The sequence below is a fragment of the Hypanus sabinus genome, chromosome 21 (genome assembly GCF_030144855.1).
Source record: "Hypanus sabinus isolate sHypSab1 chromosome 21, sHypSab1.hap1, whole genome shotgun sequence".
Classification (NCBI taxonomy): domain Eukaryota; kingdom Metazoa; phylum Chordata; class Chondrichthyes; order Myliobatiformes; family Dasyatidae; genus Hypanus; species Hypanus sabinus.
In genome coordinates this window covers 67,868,023-67,888,378 of record NC_082726.1, presented here as the reverse complement: position 1 = coordinate 67,888,378, position 20,356 = coordinate 67,868,023, and the positions used below count along the sequence as shown (strand labels likewise).

The window sequence follows — 20,356 nt, the reverse complement described above, 5'->3', positions numbered from 1 at the left end:
ACTCATTACAACAGCAGCAAGGGAAAATGATACGTGTAGGTGAGTAACAAAGAATGACTTGCACTTAGATACCCATTCTTATAAAACATAGAAAAGAGAACAAAATGTAGAACATACTATGGAATTTATAAAACAGTACAACAGAACCCTTTAAGCTACTCCAAGATCAATCTAACCCTTTCCTCCCACAGTCCTCCATTTTCCTATCACCTCTATGCCTATCTAACAGTACAGCACAGGAACAGGCCCTTCGGCCCATTACCTCTACACTGACCATGATCCCAATTAAAACCAATCCTACTTTCTTTCACATGTCAGTACTGTCCATTCCCTGTCTGTATAAATGCCTCAGTGTAGTTCATGAACGTAATATGTGCTTATCCAATACCCGATACCTGCTGGCCTCGGTGCCCGGGATAGTGATGTGTGGGTTGGATAATTTTGCTCCTTCTCCCATGAATGTTTATTCCTTTCTCCGCAGTGCCAAAGCTGTGAACTGATTCGGTGCTGTCCATTTCTGCCCTGCTGGTGTGATGAACTGGGAATTGAGACTTTGGGCCCACTCTGGGACTGTCTGGTTCAGAATGCTGTTGGCTTGCTTCTATTGTTTGCCTGATGCATGTCTGTTTTCTCTCTTCGGTTGTGCAGTGGGTTTTGGTCTTTTTTTTTAGATTAAGTTATTTGGGTTTCTTGCTTTGTAGCTGCCTGTAAGCAAGCTGTAATAGTTTTTACATTCTTTGATAATCTATTGCCCTTCCATCTCTACAAAGCTTCCCCTTCGATGTATCGACCAGTCGCTGACCGAGAGCAGCCATGTTGTGCCCTTTATCTGGAGTGTCAGGTCAGTAATGCTGGCTGCTGCTTCATGTGGACACTGAGAGTTCTTGAGGAGCAGCTCTTGCAGATCAATAAACTGAGAGACTCGTATCTGAAGAGAAAACTGTCGATTTATTTTACTGGTTTCAAAGCAGGTAATCACTATCTCCATTTGGCACTTTAAACACTCCAATGTGCTGGCAGCAATGTGAAAGTCACAAGATCTATAAATACATACAAAGTGTTGCTAAATTAACAGTGTCACACTGTGAACATTGCTGGTACTAAGAACAAATGCTGATAGAGGTACCACAACAGTATTACAACATTCATTATACTGATTAGAAGCAAAACCTCATTAGAGTTTTAGACAAACCAAGGCAACTTAATTAAAATCCTGTCGGTTCTTGTATGGCTCCTTGCAAGTGAAGTCTACAGAGAGACTGAAATGTTTCCGTTCCACAGCAGCTCGACCTGATGTTCATGTCATGATGCGGCCCTGGCCATTTCTCCAGACTGCATGCTCCTTAAATCTGTCCAGGTTTAATCCCCAGCCTGTCTTGAGATGTGATGTGACAGAGGCGTACAGGATGATAAGAGACATAGATAGTTAACAGTCACAGACATTTACCCGGGGCAGAAATGGCTAATAGGAGAGAGCATACTTTAAGGTGATTGGAGGAAAGTTTATGGGGATGTCAGAGGTAATTTATTTATTTATTTATTTATTTATTTATTTTACACACACATGGTGGGTATGTGGGTCAGGTGTGCTGGAAGAGGCAGATACATTAGGGACATTTAGGGAACTCTTAAATAGGCACACAGATGATAGAAAAATGGAGAGCTATGTCAGGGGTAAGTCATTTGCGCAGAGAGTGGTGAGTGCGTTGAATGGGCTGCCGGTGATGGTGGTGGAGGTGGATACGATAGGGTCTTTTAAGAGAATCCTGGATAGTTACATGGAGCTTAGAAAAATAGAGGGCTATGGGTAACCCTAGGAAATTTCTAAAGTAAGTTTATGTTTGGCACAGCTTTGTGGGCCTAAGGGCCTGTATTGTGCTGAAGGTTTTCTATGTTTCTATGTGGGAGGGAAGGGTTAGATTGGTCTTAGAGGAGATTAAAAGAATGGCACAATACTGTGGGTTGAAAGGCCTGTACTGTTCTATGTTGTATCTGCAAAGCAGCTGCTGGAGGGATGGAGAGGTATGGGGTTCTGTTTTCTAAGCTACCAACACAATGCAGTCTGCTGGTCTTTGGTGATCCCCAACACCACCCAGCCGGTACTGTCCATGTCAGTGGACCCATGGAAAGTCAGCTTTAAAAGACTAGGCAGAGTGCAGTGCTGGGAGATTCCAACATGCACACCCTTGCAAGAACTGGTGTTGAATTCAAGAATCTATGCTCAGTGCAGTTCCAAGTGATGTGGTCGATTGACCCAACTTCATTGAATCTAATTACTTGGGAATGTGAAGGCTATAATCAGGGTCAGGGATGTCTCTCTATGCTATAGCATATAATTGTGTTTCTTTGGATGGTACCTTACTTTCACCTCTTTTCCTAAACCTGCTGTACACAACAATGTCCTTTACTTTTCTCTTTTGTAGCAGAGGCACTGTTCTTCGGGAGATTTCCACATGATGGAATTAACTCCATTGTATATAGCCTTCATGAATCTACTGTGAGAACAGTTATCCATTGTAGACATGTTCACATGGACCATATCAACCATCTACAAAAGAATTCACCAGCTCACCTGTACAACATCTGAAAGGTGGAATGCCTACTCATTTGTGTGAAAGTTAGCACAGCTGATGCCTATTGAGGTCCAGGATATCTGTACTCACCCTAGGTATGGCTCAAGAGAGGCCATTACTGAAAGCTATGCAGTGGAAACATTGAAGGAAGAATGCAAAGCCATGGAATAGAAGTGGTCATGTCGTGGACTTCGCTGTCTCTGTAGAAACATACAGGCAGGTAACACAGATGCTCCAGCCAAGAATGAGGAATACATCCCTTCAATTTCCACATACACATGGAAGGCAATAACAGTGACCAGATTCACAGGGAATTAAAGAAAATACAGAAACACTCAACATTGTAGGCCATGTCTGTGGATTAAGGACAGGAGTGTGTCCCACAGCCCAAATGTGCACTTCACAACTTTTGTGTGTTCACTTGTTGTTTCTAACCCCCAAACAACCTCATTGACTTTATCAACCAGATGCCTGATCCCCACAACCATGAGCTCCCTGACCAGAGCAAGTCTGATTGACCCACTCATCTCTCCCCAATCTCTGCAATGTAAAATTAACCTGTGTTCATTCCCTTTCCTGGTATTGAGAACAGGCATCCTTGAGAGTAATATCTGTTCCCTTCTCCACAGACACTGTTGACCTGCCACCTTTCTGAAGCTTGATTTTATTTCCCATTTCCACTGTGTGCAGGTCTTCTGATCTTGAAGGTGTTCAGAAACCCAAACTTCCTCCATCATTCCTCACTCCCAACAGATTCCAATTTAAAGGCAAGGAATTTGGAAGAGAAGAATTATCAAATTATCTAAATGTGATAACATTTGTGATAACAGCACACTTGGAAAGAGATGAAATCATCGGACAAAGTCAGCATGGATTTGTGAAAGGAAGATCATGTCTGATGAATCTTATAGAATTTTTTGAAGATGTAACTAGTAGAGTGGATAGGGGAGAGCCAGTGGATGTGGTGTATTTAGATTTTCAAGGCTTTTTGACAAAAGGTCCCACACAGGAGATTAGTGTGCAAACTTAAAGCACACGGTATTGGGGGTATGGTATTGATGTGGATAGAGAATTGGTTGGCAGGCAGGAAGCAAAGAGTGGGAGTAAACGGGCCCTTTTCAGAATGGCAGGCAGTGACTAGTGGGGTACCGCAAGGCTTGGTGCTGGGACCCCAGTTGTTTAAAATATATATTAATGATTTAGACGAGGGAATTAAATGCAGCATCTCCAAGTTTGCGGATGACACGAAGCTGGGCGGCAGTGTTAGCTGTGAGGAGGATGCTAAGAGGATGCAGGGTGACTTGGATAGGTTAGGTGAGTGGGCAAATTCATGGCAGATGCAATTTAATGTGGATAAATGTGAGGTTATCTACTTTGGTTGAAAGAACAGGAAAACAGATTATTATCTGAACGGTGGCCGATTAGGAAAAGGGGAGATGCAACGAGATCTGGGTATCATTGTAAACCAGTCATTGAAGGTGGGCATGCAGGTACAGCAGGCGGTGAAAAAGACAAATGGTATGTTGGCATTCATAGCAAAAGGATTTGAGTACAGGAGCAGGGAGGTTCTACTGCAGTTGTACAAGGCCTTGGTGAGACCACACCTAGAATATTGTGTGCAGTTTTTGTCCCCTAATCTGAGGAAAGACATTCTTGCCATAGAGGAAGTACAAAGAAGGTTCACCAGATTGATTCCTGGGATGGCAGGACTTTCATATGAATAAAGACTGGATCGATTAGGCTTATACTCACTGGAATTTAAAAGATTGAGGGGGGATCTTATTGAAACGTATAAAATTCTAAAGGGATTGGACAGGCTAGATGCAGGAAGATTGTTTCCGATGTTGGGGAAGTCCAGAACGAGGGGTCACTGTTTAAGGATAAAGGGGAAGCCTTTTAGGACCGAGATGAGGAAAAACTTCTTCACACAGAGAGTGGTGAATCTGTGGAATTCTCTGCCACAGGAAACAGTTGAGGCCGGTTCATTGGCTATATTTAAGAGGAAGTTAGATATGGCCCTTGTGGCTAAAGGGGTCGGGGGTATGGAGAGAAAGCAGGTACAGGGTTCTGAGTTGGATGATCAGCCATGATCATACTGAATGGCGGTGAGGCTCGAAGGGCGGAATGGCCTACTCCTGCACCTATTTTCTATGTTTCTATGTTTCTAAATGATGTCAGGTCCTAGTTCCTGCTGAGACTCAAGGAAATGGAACTTGAAATTAATGAAGAACAAAATTGCTTTTAAATGGTAAATAACAAATTAAATCCCGTTATTACTGCAAATCAATATCTTTAATTGCTGCTGATTGGCTGACATAACAAAGGCACGGTTAGTAACTCACTGGGATTCTGACTTTGGGCCAAAATGTTAATCCCTATGTGGTGATCCAGCCACAAACCACAGACCATTTACCAAGGGACATTAGCTCATTCAGTGGGAAAACTAGAAGAGAAAATAAAACAAATAACATCAATTATTTCAATGAAGGAATAGGGTAATAAAGACAAGTCCAGAGCAACATGAAAAAATTCAGGAGGAACTCAGCAGCATCAATGGAGAGGAATAAACAGTCCACATTTTGGGCCAAGACCTTTCATCATCCCTGATGAAGGGCTTGGTCTGAAACGTCGACTGTTTATTCATTTCCATAGATGCTTCCTTTCCAATCCTGATGAAGGGTCTCAGCCCAAAATATTGACTGTTAATTCCTTTCCATAGATGCTGCCTGACCTGCTGAGTTTCTCCAGCATTTTGTGTGTGTTGTTTAGTTTGCTTACAAAAGAGGTAACTCTTTATCTTAAGATTAAGTCTTGACATCTCAGGACTAATGAAGGATCACGACACAAAACGTCGGCTCTGTATCCCGTTCCACAGATGCTGCCTCAGCTCATTCTCTCTCACCTTGCAGCCGTACTGTCTGTGCTTAGCTCAATTACTAGGGCAAGGCCACCAGGGATCTGGCTGGTTGACTGAAAGCTTTTTATTTGGGGCTCATCTATGAATCATTGGATGATTCTCTTTCAACCTCTGGATGTTTATTTCAGACACTGGCTCATTCTTTGACAGTGGGCTCCAAAGGGAGAACAAACCTTTGGCCATTGAGTTTTGCCGTACAATAATAAAGCTGGGACTTAGGGGGAAGTAACCAAAGAGCATTGGAAATTAGTCAGGTCAAACAATCATTACACAGATATGTTAGAGTGTTAGAAACAGCTAGCATAGCCACAATGGGGGAAATGTGCTCAGTTTCACGGGCCTTTTTCAGACCTGGTCCCTGAAGCCAATTTACAAGAAAATGGTTTAACAGTACTGCCCTTTTGTTTTGTTACCTACTGAGAGTTGGATTTGATTGGTCAGGTATGAACAAATTAACCTTCACTTTAACCACAACAGCAGCTTGGACAAACCAACTAAATTTGATTATATAATGCGATTTGATTGTGGTTGTCTCCCATATCTCTCTCTCTCTCTCTCACACATAGACCCAAGTCAACAAAAATACACATAGATACACAAATACCCTCCCTTTCTCTCTCACACTCATACCTACACAAACATACACTCTCACACACGTATACACACACAATCTTAGACATAGATGAGCTCTCTTTCATACACACATTATTGCACAAACAGAACAAATTACCACACACACTATGCACGTGTGTTTACATCTCTATTGTACAGTCGCAGAGATAGGCCCTCACATATGAATATGTACACACACACGCGCGCGCGCACACACCCCTAAGAGAAAGACTTGTCCTGGTCAGGACATTTATATAATGCTTGAGTATTTCAATAACCAATGAGATGAATTTATTTTTCTTCTTGAATCTTCTATTGCTGAGGTTTGTTAGGCTCCTCGTTTGACGATGCTGCTCCTTTCAAGGCAGGAATGCCCGGTAGCCATGGTGATGAGAGATCGGGAATGGTTCTCTTAGCCTGACTTAAGTGGCTAATGGCCGTGTAGAGGTTTCCGCGGGGACCTGCCTCTTGCTCAGAGTAATACATCTCCAGAGCAGCAGGGGTACAGTGTTTATGCTGCAAGAGGAAACAGAACATACCATGACAACTGTTTGGCAGGCAGAATTATCTCTCCCCAGATCTCGCTGAGTGATTCCCAGGAATGTTTCTCATTCTGGAAAGGGGAAGTTTTTTATCCATAATAACTTTTATTCATAATTAAAAATGTTCAGTAGAATAAACCATGCAATGGTTATTCATTCTTACACACAGAGACAGAGAGCACTACAACACAGAACAGGCCCTTCAGCCCATCTAGTCCATGCCAAACTGTCTGCTTAGTCCCACTGAACTGGACCATAGCCCTCCACCCATCCATGTACCTATACAAACTTCTCCTAAATGTTGCAATCAAACTCACATTCACCACTTCTGCTGGCAGCTCATTCTACACTCTCACCGCCCTCCGAGTAAAGACATTTCCCTTTATATTCTCCTTAAATATTTCACCTTTAACCCTTAAGCCATGACTTCTAATTAGAAACACAGAAAAACCTACAGCACAATACAGGCCCTTCAGCCCACAAAGCTGTGCCGAACATGTACTTATATTAGAAAATACCTAGGGTTACCCATAGCCTTCTATTTTTTCTAAGCTCCATGTACCTATCCAGGAGCCTCTAAAAAGACGCTATCGTATCCGCCTCCACCTCCGTTGCTGGCAGCCTATTCCACGCACTCACCACTCTCTGCATAAAAAACTTACCCAACCTCAGTGGAAAAACCCTACTTGCATTTACCCTATCAATACCCTTCATAATTTTGTATACCTCTATCAAATCTCCCTCCATCTATGTTCCAGGGAATAAAGTGCTAACCAACCTTTCCCTATAACTCTGATCCTCATGTCTCGACAACATTCTTCTAAATTTTCTCAGTACTCTTTCAAGCTTCCTGAACATAGGTGACATAACAAATCTCCTCAAATCTAAAGCTGCAGAGAATACTCCAAATTTGGCCTCACCATTGTCGTTAACAACTGCAATATAACATCCCAACTTCTGTTCTCAGAACTTTGGTTTATGAAGGCAAATGTGCCAGAAGACAATTCATTAGGTGAAATTTAATTACATTTCTTGAAGTTTCTTAACAGTCCTTGATGGCCCAAATAGCCTAATCTGCTCCTATATCTTATGGTCTTAAAACCAAAAGCACCATTGGTACTTTATGTGGCACGTGGAGTTGGAACAATAGTCAAGAGGCTTCCTCACCCAACTTGGCCCCTCCCTGTCTAATAGTGGTGGACCATGGTGTTAAGGAAGTTGAACTAGCTTCGACTCAGGCGAAGCTGTAAAGATCTTGCCCCGATTCCCTGCAGGGTGTGCAACTGATCTAGACATTATATAAACTTCCCATATTTCCTTATCACCGAGAAGCTCAACTGTGGAAAAGGTGAGCAGTTTCAGGTTCCTGGATGTCAATATCTCTGAAGATCTATCCTGGGATGTAATCATACTGAAGTAATCATGAAGAAGGCAAACCAGTGGTGATGTTTCATTAGGAGTTACCAAAGACTCTAGCAAATGTCCACAGATGTGGAGAGTATTCTGACTGGTCACATTATGATCTGGTATGGACGGGCCAATGCACAGGATCAGAAAAAGCTGCAGATGGATGCAACTCCTGCCAGCTCCATCATGGGCACTAGCCTCCCCATATGAAGGACATCTCCAAAAGACAAAGCTTCAAGAAAGCAGCATCCATCATTAAGGACCTTCACCCTCCAGATCTGCTCATTACTACCATCAAGGAGGTGGTACAGGAGCCCAAAGATGAACACGCAACAGGTTCTTCCCCTCTACTATCACGTTTCTGAATGGTCCAACACTGCCTCACTACTTTTGCTCTTGTTGTACTAGGTATTTATTTGTATTTGTATTTTTATTTGTAATTTATGATGTATTTTATGCCCTGCTCCGTACAGCTGCTGCAAAAAACATCAACCTTCATGAGATATATCAGCAACAATAAACCTGATTCTGATTCCATTTGACCACCCAGTCTATACTGTCCACACACGGGACATTCACCTCATACAACTACACAAACTATGGACAATATGGACCATGATAGTAGCACAACACATGTATAAGGGATTTCGCTCTGATGCATTGTGTTTGAACAATGGCGCTGCAGGAAATCTCACTGCGCCACTCGGGCACCCACTGGCATATCAGTCACATGACGATTGTGGGAGATATCCCAGTGTTTGCATGTCACCAACAGGGCTCTTGTCCCTGAATAATTTATCTATAAATTTACATTCCGGAGGGAACTAGCTCGCTCAGCCTGTCATCTGTTACACCACTGTTGCCATGGTGAATCATGAATTTTCAAACAGTTTCACAACACGACACATCTCATTGCTGTGTGAGTTGTAAAACAACGATGTTAGGAAGGCTCTGTTTTTTTAGACATGATAATACGATGCCCTTCTGATCCTTTATAATATCTCCTTCACTCTCACTCATCCAACCAGACGGTGCATCAGTAAGATGTGTAAATTCTTGTTTTCCACAGATCTCTGACTGAGAGGCTATTGGGACTATTTCGAATGCTCCTGGTAGAAGACCATAAGACATAGGAGCAGAATAAGCCTAATGAGTGTGCTCCACCATTTCATCATGGCTGATTTATTATCCCTCTCAAGCCCATTCTCTTGCCTTCTCCCACCCTGACTAATCATCAATCTAGAATCTATCAACCTCTGCTTTCAATATACCCAATGACTTGGCCTCCATAACTGTCTGTCAGAAAGGATTCCACAGATTCACCACCCTCTACCTAAATAAATTACTCCTCATCCCTGTTGTAAATAGACATCCCTCTATTCTGAGACTGTGCGTTCTGCTCCTAGACATTGCATCCTCTCCCCACGATGTTTGATAGGTTTCAAGGAGATTCCACCCCCAACTGCCCTAAACTCCAGCAAGTAGAGGCACCTCACATATTAACCCATTCATTCCAAAATATACTGGACTCAGAGAAGGAGCTACAGATGACTCTTTGGTACCATCACTCCTGCAGTATCCTACAGCTCCCAGTCCACCAAGCTCACACACTACTGAAACCATCAGTCCACACAGCTCACACACTGTACTGAAACCGTCAGTCCACCCAGCTCACACACTGTACTGAAACCGTCAGTCCACACAGCTCACACACTGTACTGAAACCGTCAGTCCACACAGCTCACACACTGTACTGAAACCGTCAGTCCAAACAGCTCACACACTGTACTGAAACGGTCAGTCCACACAGCTCACACACTACTGAAACCGTCAGTCCACCCAGCTCACACAATGTACTGAAACCGTCAGTCCACACAGCTCACACACTGTACTGAAACCGTCAGTCCACACAGCTCACACACTACTGAAACCGTCAGTCCACACAGCTCACACACTGTACTGAAACCGTCAGTCCAAATAGCTCACACACTGTACTGAAACCGTCAGTCTACACAGCTCACACACTGTACTGAAACCGTCAGTCCAAACAGCTCACACACTGTACTGAAACGGTCAGTCCACACAGCTCACACACTACTGAAACCGTCAGTCCACACAGCTCACACACTGTACTGAAACCGTCAGTCCACACAGCTCACACACTGTGCTGAAACCATCAGTCCACACAGCTCACACACTGTACTGAAACCGTCAGTCCACACAGCTCACACACTACTGAAACCGTCAGTCCACACAGCTCACACAATGTACTGAAACCGTCAGTCCACACAGCTCACACACTGTACTGAAACCGTCAGTCCACACAGCTCACACACTGTACTGAAACCGTCAGTCCACACAGCTCACACACTACTGAAACCGTCAGTCCACACAGCTCACACACTGTACTGAAACCGTCAGTCCAAATAGCTCACACACTGTACTGAAACCGTCAGTCCACACAGCTCACACACTGTACTGAAACCGTCAGTCCAAACAGCTCACACACTGTACTGAAACGGTCAGTCCACACAGCTCACACACTACTGAAACCGTCAGTCCACACAGCTCACACAATGTACTGAAACCGTCAGTCCACACAGCTCACACAATGTACTGAAACCGTCAGTCCACACAGCTCACACACTGTACTGAAACCGTCAGTCCACACAGCTCACACACTACTGAAACCGTCAGTCCACACAGCTCACACACTGTACTGAAACCGTCAGTCCACACAGCTCACACACTGTACTGAAACCGTCAGTCCACACAGCTCACATACTGTACTGAAACCGTCAGTCCACACAGCTCACACACTGTACTGAAACCGTCAGTCCACACAGCTCACACACTGTACTGAAACCGTCAGTCCACACAGCTCACACACTACTGAAACCGTCAGTCCACACAGCTCACACACTACTGAAACCGTCAGTCCAAACAGCTCACACACTGTACTGAAACGGTCAGTCCACACAGCTCACACACTGTACTGAAACCGTCAGTCCACACAGCTCACACACTGTACTGAAACCGTCAGTCCACACAGCTCACACACTGTACTGAAACCGTCAGTCCACACAGCTCACACACTGTACTGAAACCGTCAGTCCACACAGCTCACACACTGTACTGAAACCGTCAGTCCACACAGCTCACACACTGTACTGAAACCGTCAGTCCACACAGCTCACACACTGTACTGAAACGGTCAGTCCACACACCTCACACACTGTACTGAAACCCTCAGTCCACACAGCTCACACACTGTACTGAAACCGTCAGTCCACACACCTCACACACTGTACTGAAACCCTCAGTCCACACAGCTCACACACTGTACTGAAACCGTCAGTCCACACAGCTCACACACTGTACTGAAACCGTCAGTCCACACAGCTCACACACTGTACTGAAACCCTCAGTCCACACAGCTCACACACTGTACTGAAACCGTCAGTCCACACAGCTCACACACTACTGAATCCATCAGTGCAATGTGCAAAAGACAAGTAGCAAACACACAAAAAAATTAGAAAATAAATAAAGCAATTCATATTAAAAATACTAGTTGTAAATCCTTAAAAGTGATTTCATAGGTTGTAGCATCAGATCTATGTTGGGTTAGGTTTTGGTTCAGGAATCTGACAGTTGAGGGATAATAACTGTTCCTGAACCTGATAGTGTTAGTCCTGAGGTTCCGGTACCTTCTTCCCAATTCAGCATTAACAGGAGAGCACGGCCTGGTGGTGGGAGACCCTGATGATGGATGCTGACTCCTGCAATGACTCACCTTGTAAATGCCACCCTCCCCCCAACCCTACCAGTTTATCACTGTTCCTCCTGTGACTTCAGCAATGTCTCTCATCATGAAGAGTGTAAATCATGATAGCAAGAAATAAAGTAATTAGTTTTACTTGTCACATGTATGTTGAAATAGAGAAACATAGTGAAATGTATCGCCTGCATCAAATCAAATCCGCGAGGAATGTGGTGGGCAGCCCACAAGAGTTGCCATGATTCCGCCGCTGATATAACATGCCCGCGACTCAGAAACCCTAACTGGAATATTTTTTTGGACTGTGGGAGGATACAGGAGCACCCACCAGGAACTAAAGCAGTTATGGGGTGAGCAGACATCAGTGGGAATCGAAGCTGCATCTTACAGCAAACACTATAAAGCAATGGAGTAACTGCTTTGCTGGCAAGGCGCTCCCACCTTGTCAGAATTCCTCCCACAACCTCAACCACCCTTCTTGCCACGAAGAGTGTGAACCACAAACTCACAACATAAAGAGATGAGCTTTATTTGTCACATGTACGTGGAAACATTGAAACACAGTGAAATGAGTCGTTTGGATCACTAACCAACACAGTCCAAGGAAGTGCGGGGAGCAGTCTGCACGTGTTGTCATGCCTCCAGCCCCAGTACAGTGTGCCCACTGCTGACTAGCCCGTAAGCCAGAGCAGCCAATGGAAACAGGGAGAACATTCAAACTCCTTACAGACAGTGGTGAGAATTGTACCCAGGTCACTAGTGCTGCAAAATGTTACCCTAGCTACAATGCTACCAGGCCATCTTATCGCCAAAAACTCCAAGAAAATACACTCACAACTTTAATGACATTCAGTGCAAGCAATCTACCCCAAATCTAGGGCACGTCATCCTTCAAGGTTCGCTCAGAAAAAGAGCACTTTTCCATTGGCACCAATGCTAATTTGGAATCTAGGCCTGACCTGATTCTGTAACAAGGTGGAACCTTGCTCTGCAGGGGAACAGCTCTGGTGGGGGTTCTTTTAGTAACCTGCAGTAAATCTATGCAGAGACAAACTGCAGGTGGAACAAGTGCTACACCTGCGCCTACATCAACTCCCTCACTACCAGTCAGGGCCCCAAACAGTGAGGTGACACTTCACCTGTGAGTCTGTTAGGAACTTCTTCTGTATCCAGTGCTCCCAGTATGGCCTCCTGTACGTTGATGAGCTCCAGTATATGTTGGGAGACTGCTTCCTCGTGCACCAGAAAAAAAACGGTTATCTCAGTGCCACCCATTTCAATTTTACTCCCCATTCCCACTCCAACATGTCAGTCCACAGCCTCCTCTACTGCTGTGATGAGGTCACACTCAGGTTGGAGGAGCAATACATTATACTCTGCCTGCGAAGCCTCCAACCTGGACATTAATTTCTTAAATTCCAGTAACTGACCCCTTCCCTTTCGCTTCACCATACCCCCGTTCCTGTTTCCCTCTCTCACCTTCCTTCCCTGCTCCATTATCTTCTACCTCCTTCTCCAGCCTTTTATCCCTTTCACCAATCAACTTCCCAGCTCTTTACTTAACCCATCCCCCTCTCCCAGTTTGACCTCTCACCTTGTACTTCTTCCTCCACTCCCCCACCTTCTTGTTCTGACTTCTCATTTTTTTTCCCAGTCCTGATGAAGGGTCTCAGCCTGAAATGTCAACTGTTTACTCTTTTCCGTGGGTGCTGCCTAGCCTGCTGAGTTCCTCCAGCATTTTGTGTGTGATGCTTGGATTGCCAGCATCTGCAGATTTTCTCTTGTCTTAGTGCCTTTGTCTCTCTTTGTGTAGTGGACCTCTATCATTATCTGTTCAACTTTCTTTTGTCCTATCAACTCTTAATAAAATGACTGTGAAGTAATTTGTTTTATGCCTCTTTCCTGACTTCTGAAAGAACCTTGGACTTAAACATCAGAATCCAAGGATCTGTAATGAAATGAACTTCTATATATTTAGATAATCTCACAGGACCTGGGGGAATTAAACCCAGGTGATAATAGCCAGCTTGGATTCATTCTGTCTGTGAAATAGAACATCACGATTTGAGAATATGAAATGATCCACCAACCACAAAAATATGAAAAGCCACCATGGTCTTAATTCTCAGCACTCACAAGTGTAATGGAAGTGGTCGTTCTTCGGCAGGTAGAAAAAACACAGAGTACACAACAGGGTGTCACAGTAGTGTAGTGATGTTATTACAGTTCGGGGTTCAGAATTTTATCCCAGCGTCCTCTGTTGGGAGCCTCGATACGCCCTCCCCACGGAATGTGTGGTTTCCTCTGTGTCATCTGGTTTCCTCCCACAATCCTGACTCCTAGTAGGTTGGCCACACTATAACACACTAGACACAGTTCACTACTTTAATGAAACCTTTCACTCCACAGAGCCCTATCCTTCAGTTATCTGTTAACATGTTTATGTTAATCTGCAAGAGGTGGATAAACTCCCTTAGGGTGAACAGCCAGGACCTTGCAATCCACGGTCCTCTTTACTCATGGATCTCGCCCGTGTGTGGCAGGAAGAGTTAGCTATGTACGAGAAACACATCGTACAGACTTCTAGATCTCTTCGCATTGTGACAGGCAACTGAAGTATCTGAAGACTTTTACTGTGACAACATGCCCTCATTCCCTACAACACTGCCTAATGATATTTCTATCATCCTTATAATCAGTATGGCAATGTACGAAATTAGTAAAAATGCTGACAGTGAGCTTACCTTAAATACGAAACCTTCGGGGCAGCTTAACTGATCGTACCAGAATGCCTTGTACATGACGAGCATCAAGAGGCAGGCGAGGAATGCCATGGTGATGATGATCAATCCTGTGAGCTGTACGGATCAAAGCAGACCTCCCCGTGAGAACACAGAGGCATTCAGCAGGCAGAGAACGAGAATGAGGACAATGAGCAGAGTCACCTACCTTGACTTTCTCAGAGACTTCATCATAAAGATTAATGTTCAGCTTCTTAATCCCCGGGATGTGCAGGTTCCTCTTCTTCTTCTGCTGGATCTGATACTCAGTCCTGGTCTTCACTACCACCTGGGCAGTGCATGGAAGATAAAGAGATCAGGAGCAGATTGAGGCAGCAGCAAAGTGAAATGGGACTCAGTAGGTTCCCCTCACTCTCCATATCTCCATAAAGCAGTCTTCACTTTCTAATGTATGTGAACATAATAGAAGGGCTGAATGGCCTCTATGCGAGTAGTTCTATTTGACCCCATGAATCAGTGTGACATCCTGCCCCAGCTATTAGTTAGACGGTGAGGAAGGGAGCTTCAGTCTAATGCTTTTTGAAACTGTTTAGAGCAGACAGGAGCTGTGAACATAGCAAAAGCACTGGCCTCATGCTTTGTAGATTGGGACAAGTGCACAGTTCATTGAAAGTGTTGTCACAGGTACTGAGGTAATGGAAAAAAGCACTTTATATACCAGCCTTCATCAGTCAGGGCGCTAAGAGTTGAAACATTATGATAGATCATAAGACACTGCAGCAGATTTAGGCTGTTTGACTCTTCAAGTCTGCTCTGCCATTCAATCCATGGCTGATTTCCTTCTCAACCCCATTCTTATGCCTTCTCCCTGTAACCTTTGATGCCCTGACTAATCAAGAATCCATCAACCTCCACTTTAAATATACCCAATGAGTTGGGTTCCACAGCCATGTGTGGCAATGAATTCCACAGATTCACCACTCTCCTCATTTCTGTACTGAAGTGATTTCCCTCCATTTTGAGGCTGTGCCCTCTGGTCCAAGATTATCAGCGTTATTGAAGACCCCCAGTATTTATTACAGATGTATTAGTGAGGCCACACTGGGACTACAGTGCACAGTTTTAGTAACCTTGTTATAGGAAGGTAGCGGTCAAATTGGAACGAGTGAGATAAGATTTTCTCGGACGTTAGCAGGATTAGAGGGTTTGACCTGGAGGGGGAGATTGGCCAGGTTTTGTCTTATTCCTTGGAACATAGGACAATGAGGGGTGACCTTAAGCAAAGATAAGGTGGATGGTACAGTGTAGGGGGATATAAAACTAGGGGTCATCGATTTAGGGTGAGGAGAAAATTTAAAAGGGCCCTGAGAGGCAACTTTTTTCACACAAATGGTGAACACATGGAACGAGCTGTCAGAGGAGGTGGATAAGGCAAGTCCAGTAGTATCATTTTGGAAGCATTTGGAGAGGAACATGGAGGGGCAGGGCTTAGAGAGGTACGGGCCAAACACAGGACATTGAGACGAGCTGAATGGGCACTGTGGCCAACATGGAATGATTGGGCCAAAGAGCCTGTATTACTCTGTGACTCAGGTTTATTACCACTGATTTACGTGATGTGAAATATACTATTTTGTGGCAGTAGTACAGTGCAAAGACGTAAAAATCACATCAATAAATAAACAGCACAAAGAAAGGGATGAGAAGGTAATGTTCATGGGCTCACTGATCGTTCAGAAATCTGATGTTGGAAGAATGAAGCTGTTTCTGAAGCTACCTCTGATATAAGACTATAAGACATAGGAGCAGACTTAGGCCATTTGGCCCATTGAGTCTGCTCCACCATTCAATCATGGCTGATCCTTCTTTTCCTTCTCAGTCACACTCACCGGCTTTCTCCAATGTAACCTTTGATGCCTTGTCCAATCAAGAACTTATCAATCACCTCCTTAAATACACCCAATGACCTGGCCTTAACAGCTGCCTGTGGTAATAAATTCCACAAATTTGTCACCCTCTGGCTATGAAATTTCTCCGCATCTCTGTTTTAAATGGATGCTCCTCTATCCTGAGGCTCTGCCCTCTTGTCCTAGACTCCCCCACCATGGGAAACATCCTTTCCACATCTACTCTGTCTAGGTCTTTCAGCATTCAAAAGGTTTCAGTGAGATCCCCCAACATCCTTCTAAGATCCAGCAAGTACAGAGCCAGAGCTATCAAATGTTCCTCGTATGATAACCCTTTCATTCCTAAAATTTTCCTTGTGAACCTCCTGTGGACCCTCTCCAATGGCAGCACATCTTTTCTAAGATGAGGGGCCCAAAACTGTTCACAATACTGAAGGTGAGGCCTCACCAGTGTCTTATAAAGCCTCAGCATCATATCTTTGCTCTTGTATTCTAGATCTCTTGTAATGAATGCTAACATTGCATTTGTCTTCCTCACCACTGACAAGTTAACCTTTAGGGTGTTTTGCAGTAGGACTCCCAAGTCTCTTTGCATCTCAGATATAATAGTCTGCACATTTATTTCTACCACCAAAGTGCATGACCATGCATTTTCCAACATTGTATTTCATTTGCCACTTTCTTGCCCACTCTCCTAATCTGTCCAAGTCCTTCTGCATCCTACCTGTTTCCGCAACACTACCTGCCCCTCCACCAATCTTCGTATTGTCTGCAAACTTGGCAACAAAGCCACCTATTCCATCATCTAAATCATTGATATACAGCATAAAAAGAAGCGGTCCTAACACCGACCCCTGTGAAACACCACTAGTCACTGGCAGCCAACCAGAAAAGGATCCTTTTAATCCCACTTGTTGCCTCCTACCACTTAGCCAATGCTCTAATCATGTTAGCAACTCTCCTGTAATATCAAGGGTACTTGACTTGGCAAGCAGCCTCATGTGTAGCATCTTATCAAAGGCCTTTGGAAAATCTAAATATACAACATCCACTATACTTTACTCTGTTAACCTTGTATTTTCTTCCTCTTTTGATTTCTTTCTGTATTATAATCAAATGGTTGCTTCCCAGTTCTGCCAGTGAGCTGTCAGGTGTCTGTGGGCACTCACCTGTCAAAAGTTTCCTCAAGGCAGCTGACCCGATAGAATGACTGAGACAGGGAAATAGTGAGGCTGCAGCCACCAAAGGTATTTTAGTGCCTGTGGCAAAAGAAAGAATCTCCTTTTGCTCACCTATTTCAGCTTGACTTCCCATTCACATTCTGACATGTCACACCACAGCCTCCTCTATAGCCATGCTGAGGACATACTCTAGTTGGATGAGTAAAACCTCATATTCTATCTGGGTAACCTCCAGTCTGACAGCATAAACATCGATTTTTCTAACTTCTGGTAATTTCTCCCCCTCCACCTTCTCTCTTTTCCCATTACCTATTCTGGTTCCCCTCTCACCCCTTGTCTTCTCACCTTCGCATTACCTCCCTCTGGTTTCCCTCCTTTCCCTTTCTCCCATGGTCTCACCTGCCCATCATCTCCCTCTGGTTCCCCTCCTTCTTCCCTTTCTCCCATTGTCTTCTCATCTGCTGTCACCTCCCTGAGAGCAGATGTTCTCACTGACATCTTCAACATCTCCCTGAGCAGCACCACCATTCCAACATGCTTCAAGGCCGCCACAATTGTCCCTGTGCCGAAGAAGTCTTCAGTGTCCTGCCTCAATGACTACTGTCCCATTGCACTCACATCCATCATCATGAAGTGTTTCGAGAGGCTCGTCATGAAGCAGATCAAGACCCTACTGTCCCCCTCACTGGATCCCCTGCAGTTCGCATACCGTACCAAACATTCGACAGACCGCGCCATTGCCACCACCCTCCACCTGGCCCTAACCCACCTGGACAAAAAAGACACATACGTTCGGATGCTGTTCATAGACTTCAGTTCAGAATTCAACACAATCATCCCTCAGGAATGGATTGGAAAGCTGAGCCTACTGGGCCTGAACACCTCCCTCTGCAACTGGATCATAGACTTCCTGACTAGGAAACCTCAGTCAGTCCAGATCAGATGCAGCATCCCCAACACCATCACACTGAGCACAGGGGCTCCCCAGGGTTGTGTGTTCAGTCCACTGCTGTTCACTCTGCTGACCTATGACCGTGCTGCAACACACAGCTCGAACCACATCATCAAGTTCGCCGATGATACAATACAACCATGGTGGGTCCCAACTGCAAGAACGACGTGTCAGCATACAGAGAGGAGGTGCAGCAGCTAACGGACTGGTGCAGAACCAACAACCTGTCTCTGAATGTGAACAAAACAAAAGAGATGGTTGTTGACTTCAGAAGGGCACGGAGCGACCACTCCCCGCTGAACATCTATGGCCCGTCAGTAGAGATCAATAAGAGCACCAAATTTCTTGGTGTTCAGTTGATGGAGAATCTCAGCTGGTCCCTCAACATCAGCTCAGTAGCAAAGAAAACCCAGCAGCATCTCTACTTTCTGCGAAGGTTGAGGAAAGTCCATCTCCCACCCCCCATCCTCATCACATTCTACTGAGGTTGTATTGAGAGCATCCTGAGCAGCTGCATCACTGCCTAGTTTGGAAACTGCACCATCTCTGATCGCAAGACCCTGCAGCGGATAGTGAGGTCAGCTGAGAATATCATCGGGGTCTCTCTTCCTGCCATTACAGACATTTACACCACACGCTGCATCCACAAAGCAAACACCATTATTAAGGATCCCACGCACCCCTCAGACAAACTCTTCTCCCTCCTGCCTTCTGGGAAAAGGCACCGGAGCATTCAGGTTCTCACAACCAGACTATGTAATAGTTTCTTCACCCAAGCTATCAGACTCCTCAATACCCAGAGCCTGGACTAACACCAACTTACTGCCCTCTACTGTGCCTATTGTTTCGTTTATTATTTACTGTAATGCCTGCACTGCTTTGTGCACTTTATGCAGTCCTGGGTCAGTCTGTAGTCTAGTGTAGTTTTTTTTCTGTGTTGTTTTTCATATTGTTCAGTGTAGTTTTTGTACTGTTTCATGTAGTACCATGGTCCTGAAAAACGTTGTCTCGTTTTTACTGTGTACTGTACCAGCAGTTATGGTTGAAATGACAATAAAAATTGACTTGACTTGACTCTGGTTCCCCTGGCTTTCACTGTCTCTCGTGGTCTTCTCACCTGCCCATCACCTCCTCTGGTTCCCCTCTTCTTTCCAATTGTCACATTGTCCACTCTCGTCTTTTATCAGGTTCCTTTATCTTCAGCCCTTTTCTACCTATCAGCCAGCTTCTCACTTCATGCTCCCTCCCTGATCCATGCACCTTCCCCCTCATCTGGTCTCACCTATCACATCCCAGCTCATACTCCTCACCCTCCCCTCACCTTCTTATTCTGGCTTTCTCCCCTTCCTCTCCAGCCTGATGAATGGTCTTGGCTTGAAACATCAATGGTTTATTCCTCTCTGAAGATGTTGCCTAACCTGCTGAGTTCCTCCAACAAACTCTGCCAACTCCACTATGGGCATTCACCACACCCCCAACACCAAAAGCATCTGCCTCAAAAAGGCAGCATCCATCTCTAAGGACTGCATCACCCAGGACGTGCCCGCTTCTCATCAGGGAGATGATGCGGAAGCCTGAAGACACACGCTCAACATATTAGCAACAGCTTCTTCCCCACTGCCACCAAAGTTCTGCATGGACAATGAACCCAATGATACTACCTCATTATTTTTGTACTTGTAACTTATAGAATTTGTTGCATATTGAACTATGCTGTTGCCATAAAACAGCAGATGTCATGAC

General features: G+C 44.7%; 1 protein-coding gene across 7 annotated transcripts in view; it reads right to left on the bottom strand.

Moving 5' to 3' along the window:
• The window catches only part of caly (calcyon neuron-specific vesicular protein), a 59,817-nt gene that overhangs the window by 14,395 nt on the left and 25,066 nt on the right, over positions 1-20,356 (bottom strand). For 6 of the 7 annotated variants that reach the window (XM_059946809.1, XM_059946808.1, XM_059946810.1 and 3 more), the window contains exons 3-5: positions 14,782-14,901; positions 14,577-14,690; positions 930-6,618 (exon numbers count right to left, since the gene is read on the bottom strand). In XM_059946809.1, coding sequence (XP_059802792.1) covers positions 6,415-6,618; positions 14,577-14,690; positions 14,782-14,901 — 438 coding nt within the window. In that variant the 3' untranslated portion in view covers positions 930-6,414. Of the gene's footprint in view, positions 1-929; positions 6,619-14,576; positions 14,691-14,781; positions 14,902-20,356 lie in introns of those variants that run through there. The other variant, XR_009507324.1, reaches the window with a different exon arrangement.